Here is a 22,824-nt window from a genome sequence, read left to right as displayed (position 1 = left end):
CAAGAGCTGGTGAGGCAGAGCCGGGGCCTGCAGAGACTCAGTGGCCTCCAGGGACAGAGCCCGGTGGGGAAGATGCAGAGCGATCCTGTGTTGGATGTTAAGTTCTGAATCCCATCATTACTTTTTTTTAATTGACTTCAGAGCAAGAGGAGGAGAGGGGCAGGGGGGGGGGAGAGAGAGAGAGAGAGAGACATTGATTTGTTGTTCCACTTACATGAAAGCCTTTGAAGGGAGAGTGACATTTGGACAATAATTAGCATTAAATCATTCTAAACGATGCAGCGTCACCCTGGCCGGGGTAGGTCAGTTGGTAGAGAGGTCGTCCAGATACCCCAAGGTTACAGGTTCAACCCCAAGGTTGTAGGTCCAACCCCAGGCAGGGCACAGACAGGAAGCACCTGGTGAATGTGCATTAAGTGGAACAGCAAATCCATGTCTCTTTCTCTCTCAAATGAATACATTTTTAAAAATCAATAAGAAATTTGAAACATGGTTAAGCATCAGTGTTCTAACCTTCTGTTTTCACTGCTATACTATGAACAGAAGAAACCAAAATTAAGGAGGTAAAAAAAATCTAGTGTGGAAGAAAAGTAAAAAAATATAAACGTTGAAAGAAATCGAAAGCACAGGAGCTTGTGCCGGGACGAAGTGCGGCTGTGGTGTTCGGTCGGTGGGCAGGACAAGCGCTTCCGTCCAGAGCGGCGGTGCTGTGAGCGATCCCAGTCGTGAGACTCGCGCTGGATCTGCGACTCCGCGACTGGGTGGGCCGTTGCGGGGAACAGAGTGAACTTGGACGGGATGTGCTTTAACAGGGATGTCTGCTCCGTCTGCCGTCCACTCCCCGTGTACTGTTTGTTTTCAACCCAACTGGTAAACAAATGGCGTAATTCTATTCTCACGGGGACAGGGAGGATATGAAATTTCTTTCTCTGTTACTATTTAATGATCTTCTAAACTATTTATAAGCCAACCTGCCTTGGCTGCTTTGCAACTCGATATATTGGATCGTGGTGGTGGAGGTTTTGCCAGAATGTTGACTGCTTTCCGCTAAAATACACCAGAGCCATAGCATCTCAGAGTTAACCATACACTGGAGACTCCGGGCCTTGGTTCCAGGCTCTAGTCACTGAAGCCCCTTTTCTAAGGCGGGCAGTTCCGCAGGGCAGCCCCACCCCCTGGGTTTCAAGGACAGTTGTAGGGCCAGCCTGCTGTCACTGTTTCTAGTGGGAATTAACGTAAATACCTTCTGAAAAATTTGTAGTTCATACGACACCATTCAGCCGATACCCAGATTTTAACTGCTCCACCGTTTGGATGAATGGTGTTGGTATGTTTTCTAAGTTTGCTTATTTATTCATTTATTTATTAAAAAATATTTTTAGAGAAAGGAGAATGGAGGGAAAAGAGAGGGAACATCGATGTAGGAGAGAGACACCTACTGGCTGCCTCTCACACACGCCCCGACTGGGGACTGAACCCACAGCCCAGGCGTGTGCCCTGGCCTGGGAATCAAACTGGTGGCCTTTAGGTTTGCGGGATGACGCTCCAACCCACGGAGCTGCACCGGTCAGGGCGGTGCTGTGCACGTTTATGTCCAGAAGGCCAGGTCTTTGTGGCGAAGCCGTTGATCTGAGGACGCTTCTGTTTCCCGCGGGTGCAGCAAACAAGTGCCACGCTGTCCCTGCTCCCTGACTCCCAGTCAGCGCCCCGTCCCGAGCTGGTGGGGCCGCTTTGTGGGCGGGCCCTCCCGCCCTCCGGCACCGCGAATGTGGCGGGCAGTCATTGATCTAAGGCATGGAGTTGTTTAAGCCAGTGTCCCCAGGGGGGACATTTCAGCTGTCTGTGAACATCCTTTTCCATGTATTGTCTGTGTGCACATATGTTTGTCATGTACGTATTTCCTACCAGTGAAATCGCTCCATATGTATTTACGTAGTTGGTATCAGGCTTAAATTTTTAAAAATTTTAGTAGAAGTAGTAATGTATTTTATATGTAAAAATATGTTTCAGTTTTTTTCCTATGATAATTCTTAGAAGTTCATTGGTTTTGGTTTTTAGACAAATAAAGACAACTAGTCAAAATACCTCGTCTAGCAAAAGAACCCTTGAATAAAACCACACTTTCACATAGTACTGTGAAATAGTCTAATCAAAAATAATCCAATCATTTTCTTTTGTGAATCCTTTCATTTTCAAAAATAGAGTTCTAAAGGACAGTTTTCACTTGTGAAAAATGAAAGCAGACTTTATTTTAGAGATATTATATCAGAAACATTTTAAGATTTCTGATTTAACTGACTTTCCCATGCACTTTAGACCCTCCCCCTGACCCTGACCCTGACCCTGACCCGGTCCACAGGGAAGCAGAGTGGTGTTGGCCAGAGGCTCACTTGTGCTGGGCTGCCCCACTGTGAACAAACGGTAGCCTTTGCCTAAATCACTTGGATTATTTTTTTAAATTTTGGATGTAAAAGTTAAAAACTACCTACCAGAGATCACATAAAGCTGCTATTGTAAACCAGCAGGCAGCTCTGAACCTTTGTGATTGTTATTCTTAGATTTCCTGTGGCTTCATCAGACTGATGTTCCATTTTTACGATTCCGCTTTGTCTCTAAGCAACCTGAATGCCCTGAAGAGCCGTGCTGATCGGCCTGCTACTAGAAATGCAGAAGTGTCATGCTATTAGAATGATTTTTGGACGAGTGGATGTTCAGTTGGACATTTCTTGTTGAAGCAGTGATCCCACCCCTGGCTTGTACGTGGAAATTACCTGGGGCTTTGAAAAAAACACGACGGGCAGACCTCACGCCCTGGGAGGGCACTTTACAGGCGCCCAGGCGGCTCCTGCTCTGCTTGGTTCGCTCACGGCTGACGCTGCTGAGGTGGCCCCGAGGGCTGCTCCGCATTCTCCAGGGGCGACAGGTCCACCACCGGCAGTGTGTGAGGGGTTCATGTGCTTTTCTATTCAGTAGTTACATGGTTTCTCATGTGCATTAGAAAATAAACATAAGCCTTACATCAAACTCGGTTGCAGAGATACGAAGCCAGATGAATTTTTAAGTGCCGAATCCGGCCCTCCACCTTGTTTCTGCCCGGCAGCAGCGCCGAGCTCCTTGCCCCTAGTTAAGGAGCAGTTGCGTTTACACAGTCCTAACATTAAGTTCGGCCCTTTGAAGGGAACCGCGAGGCTGGCAGCCCTGGACTAGGCGGTGTGTAGACACGAGGGAGGCACGGACACGCGGAAGAAACACGGCGGCAGCTCGGCGAACAGTGTGTGCCGATGTGCAGGGTCAGAACCTGAAGGGTCGGTGCTTTTCTCCCCAGACATGTAGACGGGAACGTAATTCTGGCTTTTAAAGTTCTCGGTGACAGCCTGAGAATTGGAATTTCTGCAGATCTTTAAGTCCTTGCTTTCTAATGTACAATTTCACGACAGTTCTCTTGTGGACATGTGCTTTGTAAATACATGAAGATATGTTTCCTCTCTATTTCTAAGGCACGGGTGATGATAATAACGAATGAGAGTCGTGTGTGACTGTATGAGAGCGACCTGGGAGGAGGGGCTGACGGACAGGTGGGGAGGTGACCCAGGCACCTGGACCGAGAAGAGCAGGATGGCAGGACTGGTCCTTTCTCGGGCGCCCCAGTCTCTGCAAGCTCTCAGGAAGGCTGTGAGCTCAGGAAACACTATTTCAGGTTCTCTCACTGGTAAAGTGGGTTGTTGGTAGGAAGGGGCCACTGAAATGGGCTCCACAAAGAGAGACCAGCTTTTCTGTGTAAAGACTGGAGGCCGAGAGACACCTGAACAGGCAGATGGACACCTGCTGTAAAGAACGGGTCACCGCTTCATCGGCCGTGTGTGCACTTTAGTCACGGAGGCAGCCGTTCTGAACGAGGGCGCCAGGACCGCGTTTAAGTCGTGCTCCTGCCCGTGGAGACTCTGCGGTACAGTTACAACGTCTGCTGTGCGTCACCTTGCAGGATGGAAGCGTCTTGCCTAGAACTGGCCTTGGAAGGGGAGCGGCTCTGCAAGTCGGGGGACTGCCGCGCCGGCGTGTCGTTCTTCGAGGCTGCAGTTCAGGTGGGGACCGAGGACCTGAAGACGCTCAGCGCCATTTACAGCCAGCTGGGCAACGCGTACTTCTACCTGCACGATTATGCCAAAGCTCTGGAATACCACCATCACGACCTGACTCTCGCAAGGTAATTAATTAGCTCAGGCTTTTTAATGTTCTTTCTCCCTGTATTGTCACTTTCAAACTACTTGTATTCAATTAAAAACAAACGAAATACATTTCTTGAGTTCTAATTAAGTAGCACTGCATTTTAAAATGACTCTTCAGGCTGAGTTTAATTACATGAGTGAACAGTACTGAAATGACCCTAGAAGGTTAATCAAATGAATGAAAAGTAATTAAATTTCAATACAGAAATGTAAGTTTAAAATTTTTATCCAAAGTAGGTTTCACGGCTAATGGGTCTCTCTTACTATAAGCATGTTAACTGTTCTCTAGAGAAAACTACTCTGACCACTTTCTATTTTAATACAACACAATTTACTTTCTTCTTCTTTTTTTTTTCCAGAACTATTGGAGACCAGTTGGGAGAAGCTAAAGCTAGTGGTAACCTGGGCAACACCTTAAAAGTTCTTGGGAATTTTGACGAAGCCGTAGTTTGTTGTCAGCGACACTTAGATATTTCCAGAAACCTTAATGACAAGGTAATAAGAAAACATTTTTTTCATTGAAGTTGCTTTGTGTTTTAATCCTTTTTTTAAAAAAAAATATTTTCTTTATTTATTTTTCGAGAGAGAGGAAGGGAAGGAGAAAGAGTGGGAGAGAAATATCAATGTGTGGTTGCCTCTCATGCGTCCCCTGCCGGGAACTTGGCCTGCAACCCAGGCATGTGCCCTGACTGGGAATCGAACCGCGATACTCTGGTTCGCAGGCCCGCGCTCAATCCACTGAGCTACGCCAGCCAGGGCTTTAATCCTCTTTAATCATCCAGTAGTTTATCTTAAAGTTCATACCAAAAAATTCATAGAAAAGTAGAAGAAAAAGAAACATACACATTTTTTAAAGATTTCATTTATTTTTAGAGAGGGAGAGAAACATCAATGTGTGGTTGCCTCTCGCACTCCCTCTACTGGGGACCTGGCCTGCAACCCAGGCCTGTGCCCTGACTGGGACTCAAACCAGTGTGACCCTTTGGTTTGCAGGCCGCACTCAATCCAGTGAGCCACACTAGCCAGAGTGAAACACAGACATTTTTAAAGAGGAAAAAAGTCCATAATGAGAGGCCCTTCTTTTGTAAGTGACCGTCAGTCTGGTCCTGGTTGGGCAGCCCGCGGAAGCCTGTCTTCCCCTTGACCGCAGTGGGAAGGACAGCACAGAGGTGTGCCGCGGGCATTAGGGTCCCTGGCCTCTGACCGCGAAGTGTGGAAGTGAAAGCTCTCCGCATCCTCCTCCAGGTGGGGGAAGCGAGAGCACTTTACAACCTGGGGAATGTGTACCACGCCAAAGGGAAGAGCTTCGGGGCGCCCGGCCCTCAGGACACAGGCGACTTTCCGGAAGAAGTCCGCAGCTCCCTGCAGGCCGCCGTGGACTTCTATGAGTGAGTAGTGCGGCTCGGCCACCTGGCTCCTGTGTGGGGGTTGGCATACGTTCTTTAGCCTGTAGTAAACTTTAACGTTTAGCAAAGGTGTAGAAATTATGGACTAGCAAGTAAAAACAAGCCATCCAATTGTTGCTAGAGTTAGCTGTGAAACCCCCAGGGAGTTTTATGGGAACTGCAGACCAGCGCCACCTGGTGGGAGAAACAAGAAGTATCACTGGTTGGTCTCTGCTAGGGGGAAGGTTAGTCCCTTACTAAGAGAATTTCACAGAATTTCTTATTTTAGGGGTTTCTTTCCTTTCTTTTTTTCTTGTTGCTCAATTACAGTTGTCCCAATTACCCCCGTGGGGTTTCGAGATCAATCCGCCCTTGACTCTGGACAGGAACCTTCCTGGTCGGCTTATTAATGTGTCCCCAGCCCATTCTGATGGCCATCCTCCATCACAGACACATCTTTAAAATGTGGCTGTGGGCTCATTTAAAAACTGTGTCTGAGAAAAAGACTTAGATTTGTGAATCTAGTCAACAAGCCCCCCACCCCTGAGCTCGTCTTTTCACAACCTTTCTGTCACCTGCCAGGGAAAACCTCTCGCTGGTGACGGCGCTGGGCGACCGGGCCGCCCAGGGCCGCGCCTTTGGAAACCTGGGAAACACGCACTACCTCCTCGGCAACTTCCGGGACGCGGTCATAGCGCACGAGCAGGTACTGTGCCGGGCTCCGGGGCATCGCCGTCCCCATCGTGCCCTGCACTGCGGGGAGGTGGCTCGTCACTCATTACAGCTGCATCTAACCAACATTTTCTCTTTCAGCGTCTCCTTATTGCAAAAGAATTCGGGGATAAAGCAGCGGAGAGAAGAGCGTACAGTAATCTTGGAAATGCGTATATATTTCTCGGGGAATTTGAAATGGCCTCTGAATACTACAGGTTAGTCCGATATTTCTGTAGATAACTGTAGAACAAGTTGTTGTGGGGTCCCGGGAAGGCCCAGGCAGGTTTCAGACCTGCCCTTGGCTGCACGTGAGCAGCAGACCTTGGGCTCCTAACCTCGGTGTCCTCACCTGTAAAGGAAGGTGTCGGTGCCCTGCTTTGGGGATGTGGAGAGGACTGAATGGAAGAACACATAAGCCCTCACTTAGCACCCGGCACAGCGCTCTGTAAATATCACTGTACCTAAGGTTTCGTGGCCACAGTATGACCCCTTTATACTTTTATTACTTTTCATCTTTAAAATGGCTTTTAAGTTCTTGTTTAGCATGTGTAGTATGTACATTTACATGTTTTCCCACCCAACTCGAAGAGGGGCCATGAGAAGCCTGGTAACCAGAATGTGCCCCCGTCTGCATTCCTCAGCTCACCCAGTGAGCCCTGCCTCTCCACCCGTCTTGGATCCTCCCGCCCCCCCGCTGGCAGTCCTTCTGGTCCCTCCTTGGACTCCGAGCCACAGGGCAGCGGAGCTCAGACCACCTCAGCTTAGCGCCTGGTCTGGGCGTCTCAGGTGCTTGTAGGGCAACCTGACTAGTGGGGTTTGCGGCCCATGCAGAAGCCAGAGGAAAGAGTCGTTTAAGTTATTGGATCCATAAGCATTTATGAGGCCTCACGGTGTGGCTCAGTGGGTTGGCATCGTCCTGCAGACCACAAGGTCGCCAGTTCAATTTCTGGCCAGAGCACACGCCTGGGTTGTGGGTTCGGTCCACGGTGGGGGCGTGTGAGAGGCAGTCCACTGACGTTTCTCTCTTGCATCAGTATTTTGCTCCATCTTACTTTCCCTTCCTTCCGCCCTCTCTAAAAATAAAATCTTTTTTAAAAAAAAGCATTTATAGGTGTAAGCACTGATGATGAACAGTACTGAGCTTTAGCAGAATGCCATCCTTAGCACTGTGTGTACTGAGTCACTCATTCTCAGCCCTGGGAGGTGTCTGCCCCGTCTCCCATGTGCGGGGACCTGGTGTCCAGAGAGGCTGGCAACTCGCCCCGACCACAGAGCTCCATGCGAGGTGGGCCCAGGACGTCCAGCTCTTCATTGCTACACTGCTGCTCAGTTTCTCACCGACAGTTCCACATGCATTAGGCAGAATTTGGTTAATGTTTAAATGTCGTATTTAGTATTGTTCCTCAATCGGTGACTACAAATATGAATTTTAACTCAGTATTTTAAATTTTGACATGTAAAGGTGGCAGCATAATTAAAAAGAGAGCGACATGAACAGCGTCTCTCTGATGTTAAGTCACTGCCACTACGACGGGACGTTCTCTTCCCTGTTGACGACACTATGCTCCCGAGGAGCACGTGACCTCGTGCGCCCTCACTCCTTTTCTCCGGAAAGCTCACAGGACTCTCGAATCGGTTATGGGCGTCTGGGTTTGCGTGGAGTGTCCCAAAGGCATCTTTTGCTTTTGCCCGGAAGCAGTGGAGGAAGCCCAGGGTAGTTGGCTCTGAAAGAGACTTACTCCAAAGGCTAGGGGAAGAGCGAGATGTCATTTTATGATTCTAGCCCAAACTGAAAGGATTCTCAGGCAGAATGAATTTCGTCTCTAGGAAGACGCTGCTGCTGGCCCGGCAGCTGAAAGACAGAGCCGTGGAGGCGCAGTCCTGCTACAGCCTCGGCAACACGTACACTCTGCTGCAGGACTACGAGAAGGCCATCGACTACCACCTGAAGCACCTGGCCATCGCTCAGGAGCTGAAGGACAGGTAGGTGGAGCCCCCTGGTGTCACGGCGAAGGCGCCACACAGGGGCACGGTTTGGGTCCTGGGGTTCTGCTCTTTCATGAAGTCTCTGTGCATCCTCTTTTTCTTTTTCCGGGAATTTCCTGTGTCACTGCGTCACTGACAGTCTCTCTGTGTCCTCATCTGTGGGCCAGTGTGTGTTAGAGGTCAGCCTGCCTCTGTGTAGCCTCGGACCCAGATCGGGACACAGGTCACTGGCTCCACCGCCCCAGAGGTTCCCTGACTCACTCAGCATGGTGTGGGGCGGGGGGAGTGACAGGCGACCCAGAGTGACGGGGACAGCTGCTCCTCGCCCCGGCTGCCGGCAGGAACGCGCGTCCACTTTGTCCAGCTCCCCGTTTTTGAAAGAGAGGCTAGACGGCCTGAGTTCCATGAGTCCTCTGACTTCCACCGTTGGTGGCAAATTCCACCTTTTCCTGTGTGGAAAGAGCACACACACGTGCAGGCCGTTCGTCTGCGTCGCTTGCTTTAGGACACTAGACTTCAGCCCAGCACAGAGAAGACCTTCCCTCCACAGCTGTACGTGCATGGCCTGCGGGAGCAGGTCCTCCCTCCCCACCAGCGGTGGTCGGGCACGGCTGGGGGTCACCTTGGGGCTGCCGGCAGAGGCAGTGGGTACCCAGCCTGTTCCCAAGACTTCGTTAGGTCACAGTGTGTGCACAGGGGGTGTTTTAATGCTTGTTCTGAGTATTCACTATTATCTGGGTGTTCTAATGTCTCTAGTATTGTCCTAGTAGGTTCTTTATATCTAACACCAAATAAATGCAGAGCATCATCTGTACCTTTAAGTAATGTTGGGTGGCCTTGACCCCGAGAGCTCCTTCAGACGCCTGTGTGTCCTTGGATCGTCCCGTAGGATCGGTGAAGGAAGAGCATGCTGGAGTTTGGGGAACGCGTACACAGCGCTAGGAAACCACGACCAAGCCATGCACTTTGCCGAAAAGCACTTGGAGATTTCGAGAGAGGTAGGAAGCTAAGAAACTGCTGTATGTGCTACCGTGACGCACAGTCAGCAGGGGACTGTCCCGTGACTTCCCCAGGTTGCTCCCAGACGGCCGAGCGAAGAGTTTGTTAGGTATTTTTCTCTGGGCGTCAGGTCTGTGCGAGGTGAGGCCAGACACCGGAGAAGGGAAGACCCCTGGCCTCTGCCCTACCCCCCGTCCTCATGGCCATGCAGCCTGTGTGGCAGGAAAACTCAGCTCAGAGTCAGGGACTGGCTCCTGTTAACAGTCCTGCCACCTGCTCGCTATTTGCACTTTGTAAACCTTTCTGAGCCTCACTTCTCTCATCTGTAAAATGGAAGTATCGACCTTGCAGATCATTACAGGGATTAGACATTATACATGTGTAAGTCCCCAGGATAACGTGCTGGCTTAATGAGTACATGTTAATTATTTAATTATTAACATAGTGTAGAAATAATAGTCCGAGGAAGTTTAATTCATACAATGCCAAGTTAATGTGTCACAAAAGAACCACGTTACCAGACCATGGAGATAAAGAGACGTCTAACAGAGAACTAAAGAGCTGATAGAATATAATTAGCTGTCCATTCATATTTTAGAAACTTCCCTTTTCTTTCTCCTGTAAAGAAACTATTTCATGCATAGTCTCGTAACTCCAATGTAACTATTTTTATTCAGTTTTAGGTTCACAACATTTTCCACGAGCCTTCACGATTCTTTGACTTTAACATAGAAATGTTTGTGGTTGTAGGTCGGGGACAGAAGCGGTGAGCTGACGGCGCGGCTGAATCTCTCAGACCTGCAGATGGTTCTCGGTCTGAGCTATAGCACAAATAATTCGGTGATGTCTGAAAACGTCGAAATTGATAACAGCATGCACAGTAAGTAGCAGGTCTTCAATACTCAACATCTTTATCCTTAGGTTTTACATTTTAATCAGTCACCTCATGTTTACCACCTCCACAGAGAGGATGTAACACAGGAAGCCCAACATTCTATTAACACAAAGTAATGAAATCAAAGATGAAGGAGACCCTTTCTTTAGAAACCCCAATTTGGTTCTTTAGGAAGACTAACAGATCTACAGCAAGATTATTCATAATAATCTTGAGAAGTAGACATAATATAGTTGCAGCCAGAGATTTTAAAAGAAGGATAAGAGATTATCCTGAATAATTTTCTAAAAACGATACTTGAAAACCCAGGAGAAATGGACAATTTCTAGAAAAACAAGTTATCAAAACGAAATCAAGAAAAAACAGAAAAGCCTCTTGGTGGAAGTGATGGAGGCGGCATCGCAAAGGCTGAAACCGCCAGAGCAGACCAGCGGTCGAGAAACGTCCCACCAGCTTCCCCAGGTTCTGTAACCGGAGAAGTGGGGACACTTCCTCAGTCCTCCTGAGGACCGTCTACCCTCAACATCCAAACTAGACAAGAACAGGACAGGAGAGGTGAATGGTCAGCCAGCCTTCACTCGGGCACACAGATGCAGGATTCCAAACAAGGAACCAGCAAACCAGGTCCAGCGTTGCATACGCAGTGCCCAGGATGCCGTGGGCTGAACGGTAGGAAACCGCTGGAACCCACCAGTAAAGTCGGTGAAGGAGAACGCAGCCCGGACACCCAAACACAGCCTTTCCTCTGTTAAATGCAGGTGTGCCCTGTAAGGGGCAGAGGTGTCAGGCCAGAAAAAGTATATCCAACTACAAGAGAAGTATCTAAAATGTAAGATTATCATAATCTTGAAAGTAAAAGGAGAGAAAAAGATATGGCATTTACTAGGAGAAACTAATCAAAAGAAAGCTCATGTAGCTTTATTAACATCAGATAAAATGCACTCTTAAGGCAAAAGGTCTTGTCAGACATGAGGACGGTCCCTGGCCGGTTTGCCTCCGTTGGTTGGGTGTCATGGGCTCAGTCAGAGGTCAGGGGGCATAAGGAAGGTAACCAGTACCTGTCTCTCTCCCTCCCTCCCTCCCGAAAGGAAGAAAGAGAAATGAAGATGTTCACAATGGTTAGCGCTTCAATTCACTGGGAAGGTAAAAGCCTCAAACGTGCATTTCCCGTAAAGTCTAACGACAAAGCTTCAGCGTACAGAGTTGAGCTGTCAGGACGCTGTCCTCTCTCTGGTCCCAGGGCGGGGAACAACATCTCAGGACAGGAAACAAAACCGTAAAGAAAAGGTTGACAGTGAAACTAAGAACTTCGTTTGACTGAAAGGACCATAAAGAGAACACAAACAGAGGACATTCGCCACACTCGTGATTAAACAGGATTTGTATCCTCAGCATGTGAGAGCTGTGAATCAGAACTAAGCCAATGACCCAACCACAAAATGGGCAGAAGTGATGAACAGAAGAAACAAGTAGCCCGCAAGTTCCTGGAAAGATCCCCAGCATCTCTGAACTGGGAGAACCACGGAGAAGGGACGCCGAAAGCCTGTGTGGTGGAGAGGAAGTCAAAGGCCCGGCGGTCCCGGGCTGGCGCAGCGCGGGTGATGGAACCTTGGGGAGGAGGAATCGGTGTGTGTCACGGAGCCACCCGGCAACATTCTGGTCACGCTGAAGACGGAGCAGCCTCACGGCCCAGCAGCCCGGCCCTGGTCACACGCCCTGTGTCCTGGCGAGGAGAACGCTGGCTCACACACACTAGCAGTCCTAGAACATCGGCCAGGGGGTGCTGTGACGGTGCAGAAATGGAAGCCACCCGACATCCGTCCCCGGGGAATGGGCAGGAAAGCAGTCTCCTAACCCTAAAAGGCAGTGGACATTAACTGGGCTAAACCATGCATACCAACTCCGACGATTCTCACGCACGTGAGGCTGCTCAAAGGAGACGAGTTAGAGGACACGTCCAGCTCAAGACCATTTACCTGATGTTACGTGCTTCGCCACTTAGGCACATACACGTAAACGAAGCGCTGGAGGAAGGAAGAGGGAGTTAATGTGTTAGTGATAGATATGTCTTCTGAAGTACTGCTTGTCTTTGAAAGATCGAAGGGATATGAAAGTTTTTAAGTATTTAATGGTAATTGTATTAAAGTAAGTTTTGAAGTGACTTTTAAAATTTTTTGTAAAGATTTTATTTTTAGAGGGGAAGGGAGAGAGGGAAACATCAATGTGTAGTTGCTGTCATGCGCCCCCTACTGGGAACCTGGCCCACAACACAGACATGTGGCCCGACTGGGAATCAAACTGGGGACCCTTTGGTTCACAGGCCAGCACTCAGTCCACTGAGCCACATCAGCCAGGGCTGGAGTAACTTTTTAGTTCGGTTCCTGACTGGCAGTAAATCTTTCATCTAATAAGATCTTAAAATGGGAACAGGTAACTCTGAAGTAATAGTATAGTACTGGGGATGTTATCTTGATTCTTATTTCAAAATTGAAGGCCTAAAGCCTTTTCCCTAAGTTTTTACTTATCTGTTACCACTCTCCAGTTTGTTTGGCCTTTTAAGAAGCTAGATAGTATAAAACTAATTATTATGAAACAGATTTTCTAAATACAGTGTAATATTAGTAATCTAAATTAGTTTCCAACCAAAATGTAACCTCCTTACATCAAAGAATTTGAGTGTATGTTCTATTTTCATTTAGTTGGTATGGAAAATTATTACTCTTAAAAGAGCACGTTTGCATGTTTCCTCTTTCCATGAGCGTTTGTGTAACAGACTTTAAAGTTCATTGACAGCCCTGGTGGGGTTGCTTAGTTGGCTGGAGTGTCATCTGTGCAGCAAAAGGCGGTGGGTTCGGTCCCTGGTTGCGGTGCGTACAGGAGGCAACCAGGGGGTGTTGGCCTCTCCCCCTTCCTCTCCCAAGTCAGTCAGCATGCCCGTGGACCGGTTAACACAAAGTCCAGTGACAGGTTATGTCGTCTCCCAAACCTCCCCGCCTCACTCTCGTCACCTGCTCTCACGCAGGCGCGCGCCCCAAGTCCGGCCGCCGGCACAGCATGGAGAACATGGAGCTGATGAAGCTGACGCCGGAAAAGGTTGGCGGTTTTCACTTTCTAGTTTCTTGAACTGTTACAATATTTTTAGTAAACTTTAGTGAAATAGTTTGTAAAGTTACAAAATAATTCATCTTATTTTTAAGGTACAGTTGATCCTCATTTGTGGGTACCCTTTTTACAGATTTGGATACTTGCTAAGATTTATTTGAAGCTTTCAAATAAATATTTGGTGCTGTTTTGCCCCTCCCATGTAAGATCTTTAAAATTGAGGTTACATTAGTTTCAGGTGTAACACGGATTCGATATTGTACACACTGCGAAAAGAACACAGTAAGTATAGTTAACACTGTCACCGTAACTACAGAATGTTTTGCTTGCAATGAGAACTGGTTTCCTCCCGGCACACGTGGTTGCCTCGGGGCACTTCACGTCTCCACCACTGAACTCCCCATCACTGCAGGTGTGCGCCTTTTGGCTCCCCCCCACCCCCGCCTCTACAACCACCAATCTTATCTCTGCATCTGTGAGTGTGGGGATGGTTTGCCTTTTTTTTTTTTGCATTCCACATACAAATTAGATCACGTGGTGGTATCTTTCTGAATTATTTCAGTTACCATACTGCCCTAAAGGCCCATCTGCATTATCACAGACAGCAGTGCTCCATCCTTTTTTATGGCTGAGTAATATTCCATTGTGAGCATGATCTTGGGCGGCTCTGCGGGCCGGGTGCCTGTGGAAATGTTTTGTCAGGCAGTGCCTTCCCTGTGCAGACTTATGCACTATATTGTGTGGGCCCCGCACACCTGGGCTGAACGGCACAGCTCATTTACTGCACAAAACAGTAGGAGATTCAATCGAGGGCAAGAGAAACTGATGCCGTGAACAGACGTATGAGGTGCTGCAGTGTTTGGCAGCAAGCTCTCTAAGTGGGAAGAGTACACTAAAAACAAGACGACACAAAGCAGCCCCAGTCATTTACTGTCAAGTATTCTGCACCGCACACAATTGTAGGTGCTGTATTCAATGACAGGCAAACGCAGGTTCGCTTGTGCCAGCCCCTCCACACCCAAGGGAGTGATGTGGAGCGATAGGGCTGTCCACTCCCCTGAAATCTTACAGCGCCACCTTTGTACACGTGGTCTGTGGTTGTGGCCAAAACACTGTCGGTGCAGTGCATAAACGGTAATTACCACGATTTCTGCTTCGCCCATCAGTCAACACCCGGGTTCCTTCCTTGTCTTGGCTACTGTTAAAGAAAACAAGTGCTGCGCTGGACATAGAGGTGCATGTGTCTTTTCAAAGTGCTTTCGTTTCCTTTTGGATACACACCCGGAAGTGGAACTGCTGGGGCATGTGGTAGTTCTCGTTAACTTTTTGGGGGGGTCTCCACTATTTGCGCAGTGGCTGCGCCAGTCTGCAATGAGGAGTCCCTTTCAATGCATCCTTTCCAGCCACTGGTTATTGGGTTTTTCGATGACAGTCATTATGACAGGTGTGAGCTGGTATCTTATTGTGGTTTTGATTTGTTTCCTGATTAGTGTAGTTGAACTGGTGTCTCTAGGTCTTGGGAGAAATGTCTGTCCAGGTTCCCTGCCCAGTTTTTACAACAGGCAACCACACATTCATGTTTCTCTCCCCTTCCTGTCTAAAAAAATTTATATCTATTTTACCATTTAGAAAAAGATTGTTATGTATGTATAAACCAGCTCATGTCAATTTCTGATTCGGTTATTTTGCCTATTGAGAATTTAGTGTTGTTAGTGAAAACAGTACAGTGTACTAACAAAAAATGCTACTGCTGTGAGTTTTAGATACTAAATTTTACAGTTAAAACGTTACATCACACCTGCCCTGGCCAGGTGGCTCCGTGTTGGAGCACACCAAAAAGTTGTGGGTTTGACCCCTGGTTGGGATACGTACAGGGTGGAAGGCAATCAGTGTTTCTTTCTCTAAAATTCGTGAATGGGTGTCCTCAGATGAGGATTAAAAAAATTTTACATACGGCCAAAATTTCCAGTTGTAATAGATAAGTAATTCGCATTCAGAATAAAACTTTAAGTTCTCTGGTCATTTAAATTCCAGTATTATGGGATTTGCCAAACTTTCTTATTCTTAGGTTTCTAAGGTTTTATTTTTAGAAGGAGGGAGAAAGAGAGAAACATCAATCCATTGTCCCGTGTATGCATCTGGACCAGGGAACAAACCTGTCACCCAGGCATGTGACCTGACTGGGAATTGAACCGGCAACACTCTGGTTTGTGAGATGACCCTGAACAGAGCCACACAGGCCAGTGAGGCTCTTCCTACGTTTTTATAAGCTACCATATTGTTCTGATGATGAGAAATCCACAGGATAATGTATCTGGTATAAGCTATTGAAAATAGTGAACTATCCTGGCAAGAAGGAAGTTATTAAAAGATCTAAGTCTCACCTCCCCCCCATGACTAAATGAGTGGATGGCAGGTTAGTATTATAGGAAATCAGAGGTAGTTTTGGTGTTTTTTTCCATCCTGCTTTACATTTACGTTTATCATTTTGTAGGTACAGAACTGGAACAGTGAAATTCTTGCTAAACAAAAACCTCTCATTGCCAAACCTTCTGCAAAGCTCCTCTTTGTCAACAGATTGAAGGGGAAAAAATACAAAACTAGTTCCTCCACTAAAGTTCTCCAAGATGCCAGTAATTCCATTGAGCACCGAATTCCGAATTCCCAGAGGGTATGTTTAAAATAAGTTTTCAAGTATTGTGAGTATGGTAGTCCCTCCCTCATCCATGTTTTGCTCTCCAAGACTTCAGTTACCTATGGTCAACTGTAATCCAAAAATATTCAATGGAAAACTTCAGAAAAAACAACTCACGTTTTAAAGTGCACACCGTTCTGAGTAGTGGGACGAAATCTCACGCTGCTCCGCTCCGACTGGCCTGGCACGTGACTCATCTTTGTCCAGTGTCTCCACACTCCCTGCCTGTTAGCCGGTCACGGTTTGGCACTGCTGGTGTTCAGATGCCCCCCCCCACACGCACTTAACAGTGGCACCGAAGCGAGGGGGAGGCTTGGAGCCCGGGGGGTGCGCTGCATCAGTGATAGCCACGTAACTCATTCAGGATTTGAAGTGGTGCCCCTGAATCTGAGCGGCGTTTCTTAAGCCTCAGAAACATAAGGAGTAAAAGCTAAAATACCAGAAATGCTTCTTGTTGGATTGAAACATCTCTTTATTGATAATGTTGCCATCTGGTATTTTTAGAAAGTAAACGTCCATTTTGAGTTTTAATCCTTCCATTTTGCATTTGAGTGTATTGAGATGTTGTTCCATTGATGATCTGAGGATAATGCTGAAATATTTAGATTTTTCTCTCAATATTTCAGAAACTCAGCGCAGAGACTATTGGAGACGAAGGGTTTTTTGACCTATTAAGCCGATTTCAAAGCAACCGGATGGACGACCAGAGGTGCTGCCTGCAAGAGACAAGCCGTGGGACCCCTGCGGGCGCCGCTGTGCCCACTCCCCCGAGAGGGGCACTGAAACGTAAGTGACCTATGCTCACCCCGAATTCGAGAATTTAGTTCTGAGGAGATACAGTACCTGAGCCCGAGTCCCCCGGGCGTGTCTGCAGTGCTGGTCTTCCTACAGGGTTTTCTGTCACTTCCTGAGCTCAGCTGCATTTCGTGTCCAGTGCACCCTCTGCTGTCCCACTGCCTCCCTCACTTCTTTGGGTTTGGGAAGAAAGCTGCAGTTCTGCACACCTTTGGTGTGAAATGCATCACATCTAGATTAAAGAAGAAAAGCCTGAAGAGAAACTTCTGCCTAAGCCTTAACAGGATCTAGAGAGAACAGGAGACTGAAATTTTCCTGTCTCGGCTCCTAGAAGGAGAGTGAGCCTGGCCCACAGGGCCAAGCTCTGAGCTATATGGCTCCTGCCCAGGGCCTGGAGCCCTGTCCCATTCGACCTGGGACAGCAACTGCTATGTACCTTCTAAAACGCAGCCCTGGGTCCCGGAATCAGGTAACAGGGATGCTGTCAGCCCTGAACCACCACCACATGGATCGTTGGGGGCTCTCCGGGGTGCACTGCTCCCCCATCAGTGACAGGGCTCAGCAGTGGCACTGAGCACAGCAGGGTATGACCTTTGGGTGGTCTGTCCTATTCCCAGCACCGTCTGTCCCCGTGGTGTCCCCGAACACAGACGAGTTCCTAGACCTCCTTGCCAGCTCCCAGAGCCGCCGCCTGGACGACCAGAGGGCCAGTTTCAGTAACTTGCCAGGGCTTCGCCTGACCCAGAAGAACAACCAGTCAGTCCTGAGCCACCTGATGACCGATGACAGCAAAGAGCCCGATGAAGACTTCTTTGACATCCTGGTAAAATGTCAAGTATGTGCATATTTTTGCCTCTCTGGGTGTGGCTGGGTGCTGTGGGGAGCCTTGGCCATCTTAGAATTCTCCGCAGGGCTCACTCAGCTGCTTGTCTGGGCGGGTGAGTTGAGGGGCTGCTGACTGAGGTGCCCCTCCCCACCCGGTGCTCGGAGACAGCACGGGAGCAGCCAGTGAGCAAGTTCACGAGGGCCCCGTGTAGGCAGCCTTCACATTTCAACTGTTGCAGTGACTGCCAACCGGTGTGGTTAGGGAGAGAGGGAGAAAAAAAAAATCAGTATTTTCACTAAGAAGACACTTCCTCTGCCTGACCCCATTTCTTATCTGTCTCATTCATAAAAAGATAATGATAGCAACTATATATTGGAGAAGTTACTGAACACCTCTGGACACTGGACTCAGTGTGTGTGTATTATGTCAGGTCTGACACTTCTATAAGAAAATTAAGACAAGACACAGGGGTAGTGGCTGGAGGAGTGTCTGATGTAGGTCACAGAAGATGTTTCTGGGTTGACGTTCGGACAGAGACCTGAATGAGGTCAGCCATGGAGAAGAGCATTCCACAAAGAGACAGCCAGTCCCCAAAAGCCTGTCAGCAGGTTGAAGGAATGGTAAGGTGGTCGGTATGACTGGCGTGGAGTGACCAAGGGGGAGACACCCCTGGGCTCGGCGGACCGCCTGGCTGGCTTTGAAAGGGGCGAAGGGTTGTTACCGCGGTAGTTTCCCAGCTGATTCTCACACTAGCTCAGGTGAAAGACGGTGGTCTGATGAGGGGTCTGTTCTGCAGTTTCGATGGATAGGCTGGACCTGCTCAACTGGACAGTGGGTGCAAGAACAAAGGGTGACTCCTAGCTTTTTAGCTTGAACACTGAGTGAATGGGGTCATGTAATGACATGGAGTAGACAGAGGAGAAACAGTTTGGGGAGAAAAGCAAGAGTTCTACTTTAGAAATGTAAATTAAGAATACCTGAGGAGACATTCAAGTTGGGGTCAGATTTTGATAGCCAGTTGCCTTCTCAAGAGAGAAGTTACCAGCAGATCGCTAGTATTAAAGCCCTGGGCAAAGATGATGGCTGAGGAACAGATGAGAAACAAGACGGAGCCCTTGGCACCGCGAAGTTCCGTGGGGCAGGAAGCCAGCAATCGGGCGGAGTTGGAGGAAGACCCGAGAGCAGTAAAGCTGAGGGCAGCAGGTGGACCGAGGAGAGTTCAGCTGTCGGATGCTGCCTGAGCTCTCAGATTTGGTAATCCTGTTTTAGTGATACCACAGGGACAAAGGGCTGCGTGGGCTGAAAGAGCAACAGTGCAAGAAGGGAGGTAGTTTGCAAGCAATCGTGCTTATGAAGGAAAGCAAGAAGTGAGTCGTTAGCTGGCAGGGAACGGGGGTTTTCTTACTCTGGAAGGTCACACCACGTCACGTGTCTGTGGAGGGAAACGACCTAGCGGAGAGGGACCCAGGGCTGCAGCAGAACATGGAACAGCTGCAGAGCAGAACTGGGAGCAAGCAGGACTCTCTGACTGCTTTCATTTTCTCAGCACAGTAAGAAGTAGAGCTGCTGTAAATTAGGACTTTGGGGGAAAAAACACAGCATATTAACCAGTAAATAAGTATTGCTGACCTGTGCTGAGGCCTCACTTGACGTTACGTTCAGTACAATTGTGTATTTTCTCCAGTCATAACTGGCTGCTTAAGGAAAGGGAAAGAAAGATTCATTCAAGGTTGGTATTTTGTCTGGAGATCAGAATGTGCCAAGTAGTAATGGAGGATCTAAGGAGAAGGAAATGAAATGTGTCAAAGTGAAAAGCAGCTGTGATTCCACTGAATTCAAAAAACATTGAGCCAAATACCTCGGAGTGACACAGACCATCCGTGTAACTGCAGCAGAGATTGGCGCTGGGGACTAACACCTCCTACCCCGTATCTAATAAGACACATTAGAACACTGTGTAGTGGGGTGGGCAGTATTTAGATATTATACAAAGTATCTTCTCCAGCCACTGATAGGATGAACTTAAAAGCAATAATCAAAGTAAAAGCAGAAAATTCACAAATTTCTGGAAATTAGAAAACCCAGAGAGTAATGAAAACGTAATATTCTAAAACAGGAGGCAGTGCTCGGGGAAATTTACATATGTAAATGCTTACATTAAAAAGAAAGGTCCTAAACCCATAACCTAAGTTCATAACTTGAGGAGAAGGAAGAAAATAAAGAGCAGAAAAAGACAAAACAAATGCTGGTTATTTGAAAAGACAGTGCTTAAATTACTAAAATTAGAAAGTGGGACATTACTCCTGATTCTACAAAAATAAAAATTATTAGAGAAAACTGAGTAATTATATATACATAAGCTGGATGACCTAGATGTAATGAACAGATAACTAGAAATATAAAGCAATGTAAAATAGACTAATTTGTAAGGTGATTCTATCAGTAATAAAAAAGCCCTGGACCTGATGCCAGCACAGATGAATTCTAGTATCAGTGCTTCTCAAAAAAACTGAAGAGAAAGGAACACTTCCTGTGACTTAGCAGTCCTCCTATGAGACCAGTCTGATCCAAAATCTAACAGGACACTTGTAAGAAAATGACAGACCAATATCCTTTTTTAACATAAATGCGGAAATCAAGGAACCACCCAGCAGCACATTAAAAGGTGACCAGGTGGGATTAATTCCTGGAAATCGGGGATGATTCAACACATGGAAGTCAATCAGTGTAATTTATCACATTAGTAGAACAAAAGAAAATACCACTGATCATCTCAACTGATGCATAAAAAGCATTTGACAGAATTCACAGAGGACAAAAACACTCAAACCAGCACTATCAGGAAACTACGGAAACATCCACAGCTGTCGTCGTAATCACTGGTGAAGGACTGGAAGCTTTTCCTCCCACACCAGTGACAGGAAGGGTGGCCCTGCAAGTTCTACCCAGAGCAGGCAGGCCAGAAACAAAGGCCATCGAAACTGGAAAGAGTAAAACTATCTTCACTCAGAGGTGACAGTCTTATGTTAGAAAATCCTGAAGATTTCACACCCCCCAAAAATGGAACTAAACGAATTCAGCAAAGTAACAGGATATAGTCAACCAGTTCCAAACAACCAGTTGTTTCTGTACACTAACAATAGCAGCAAAAAGGGTTTAAAAAACCCTCATACAATGTAAACTACAAAACATTTCTGAAATTAATAAGTATATAAATTAACATTGGTGTTCCTGGGGTGGAAGACTTTTAGTATTATAAAAAAAAAACGTAAGTACCACCAGAATGTCATCTACAGTGTCAGTCAAAACTCCACCCTGAAATTCACAGGGAACCCAAATAAGCAAAGCAGTCTTGAGCAAGAAACACAGAGTCGGAAGACTCACACTTGATTTCAAAGCCCCAGCCGTCAGGGCAGTACAGGGACGGACATGAGGACTGAGAGGACAGACAACAGAGCCCAGACCCACGAGGTCAAATGCTCACAGTGGCGCCAAGGCCACCGTTGGGTAAGGAGCAACGGAGGCAGACGCTGGACCCTTACCTGACACCATACATAAAATTAACTCAAAATGGATCAAAGACCTAAAGGTAAGAGTTAAACTATAAAAGTTTCTGAAGAAAACATAAGGGGAAGCTGCACAGTGTTGGACTGCCAATTACTTCTTGGTTACATCACTAAAGCACACGTAACGAGGTAAAAAGACAAGTTGGACTCGTGAAAATGTAAAGTTTCTGTACATCAAAAGACACTGCCAACAAAGTAGAAAGGCAGCCACAGAGAATGTCGGCAAACAGTGTAACTAACAAAGGACTAATCCAGAATATACAGACCTGCAAAAAGTCAACATTCAAAAATGGGCAGAGAACCCCAAAACACATTTCTCCGAAGATCTACAAAAGGCCAATAACCAAAGGGGGGGTAATGGTGGGGGTGGGGGGTAGGGTGGAGGGGAATAGAACAACTGTAACAGCATAATCAATAAAAAAATTTAAAAAAAGGCCAATAACCACAGGGAAAGATGTTCACCTCCCCAGATTGTTAGAGGAACAAAGATCAAAACCATTGGGTCCTGGCTGGTGTAGCTCAGTGGATTGAGTGTGGGCTGCGAACCGCAGGGTCGCCAGTTCAATTCCTAGTCAGGGCACATGCCTGGGTTGCAGGCCAGGTCCCCTGCATGGGGCACGTGAGAGGCGACCAATTTCTCTCCTTCTCTAAAAGTGAATAAAGAAAATCTTGGGAGAAAAAACCTCACAATGGAATACAACGTCACACCATCAGGATGGCGACTATCAGAGAGACCGGACATGAGCCCCGTGGCCACTGCGTGTGGGACAGGGTGTGGGGAGAGTATGGCGGTTCCTGAACAAATCAAAAATGGAACCACCACGTGACCCAACAATCCTACTTCAGAGTATACGCTCAAAACAAATGAAAAGCAGGGACATGAAGCCAAGAGTCCATCAACAGGTTCATGGGTAAAATGTGGTGTGTGAACAGAAAGGAGTATTTCCCCCCCTTAAAAATGCAGGACACACAAGACGGACCTTGAGGAACGAGCAGGCACGGGAGCAGAGAGCCCTGGCAGCTGCAGGCTGGGTGGGACGGCAGTCACCATTTAGGGCTGGGTTTCAGTGTCGCAGGACGGGAGCTGCTGTGGAGGCGGAGGGTGAGGGTGGCTGCTCACCACCACGGAACTGTACCCTCAAAGGTGGTTTTGCTGCGGCAGCTTCTGTGTTACGTTTCTCGTCACAATTAAAGACATTACTGGACTACCAGAGAGCATGACCTGGAAAAACAGGAGGCAGCATGGGACGTGTGAAGCCCTGTCTTTGAAAGCCCTGCCATCATCGAGAATGACAGTCTGGCCTATGACCACGTGACCTAACGCAGGAGGCAGGAGAGTGAAAACCCCAGAGGAGGGCAGGTCTAGGAAGTGAAGGGCCGAGTGCTGGGTGACTGGAGGACAACGCCATTACCGAGAACGATGACAGGAGCGGTGAAGAGGGGTGAGCCAGCTGTGTGTGTGTGGGGGGGGGTTCCACAGGAAGGCATTTCCAAGGACCTGGTCAGGCCCCAGTCTCCAACTGTCAGCTTGGACACGGCTGACCTTGGTCTCAGTCCTTCCAAAGCTGTAAAGCTGTGCTCTGCTTTTGTCTGATCTTTGTTATATAAGCCAATTTAAAGGAAAAACTTACTGGG

At 47.7% G+C, this 22,824-nt stretch overlaps 2 protein-coding genes across 4 annotated transcripts in view; one reads left to right on the top strand and one right to left on the bottom strand.

Moving 5' to 3' along the window:
• GPSM2 (G protein signaling modulator 2) overlaps positions 1-22,824 on the top strand; it is a 33,503-nt gene that overhangs the window by 10,099 nt on the left and 580 nt on the right. For both annotated transcript variants that reach the window (XM_053655852.1, XM_053655851.1), the window contains 12 exons: positions 3,983-4,204; positions 4,586-4,721; positions 5,472-5,614; positions 6,194-6,317; positions 6,425-6,540; positions 8,153-8,308; positions 9,201-9,309; positions 10,061-10,190; positions 13,228-13,298; positions 15,802-15,978; positions 16,629-16,788; positions 17,415-17,632. In XM_053655852.1, the coding sequence (XP_053511827.1) occupies positions 3,984-4,204; positions 4,586-4,721; positions 5,472-5,614; positions 6,194-6,317; positions 6,425-6,540; positions 8,153-8,308; positions 9,201-9,309; positions 10,061-10,190; positions 13,228-13,298; positions 15,802-15,978; positions 16,629-16,788; positions 17,415-17,632 (1,761 nt within the window). In that variant the 5' untranslated portion in view covers position 3,983. The remainder of the gene's footprint in view (positions 1-3,982; positions 4,205-4,585; positions 4,722-5,471; positions 5,615-6,193; positions 6,318-6,424; positions 6,541-8,152; positions 8,309-9,200; positions 9,310-10,060; positions 10,191-13,227; positions 13,299-15,801; positions 15,979-16,628; positions 16,789-17,414; positions 17,633-22,824) is intronic.
• Positions 13,782-22,824, bottom strand: part of CLCC1 (chloride channel CLIC like 1) — a 44,055-nt gene continuing 35,012 nt past the window's right edge. The window contains exons 12-14 of one of the 2 annotated variants that reach the window (XM_053655853.1): positions 22,170-22,411; positions 16,846-17,029; positions 13,782-16,718 (exon numbers count right to left, since the gene is read on the bottom strand). The gene's annotated coding sequence lies outside the window, so the exon portion shown is untranslated. The remainder of the gene's footprint in view (positions 16,719-16,845; positions 17,030-22,169; positions 22,412-22,824) is intronic. The other variant, XM_037152521.2, reaches the window with a different exon arrangement.

The sequence above is a fragment of the Artibeus jamaicensis genome, unplaced genomic scaffold (genome assembly GCF_021234435.1).
Source record: "Artibeus jamaicensis isolate MK-2021 breed Jamaican fruit bat unplaced genomic scaffold, CSHL_Jam_final scaffold_1689, whole genome shotgun sequence".
Taxonomy (NCBI): domain Eukaryota; kingdom Metazoa; phylum Chordata; class Mammalia; order Chiroptera; family Phyllostomidae; genus Artibeus; species Artibeus jamaicensis.
Note: the sequence above shows the minus strand (reverse complement) of the source record. Positions and strands in the feature narration are given on the sequence as shown.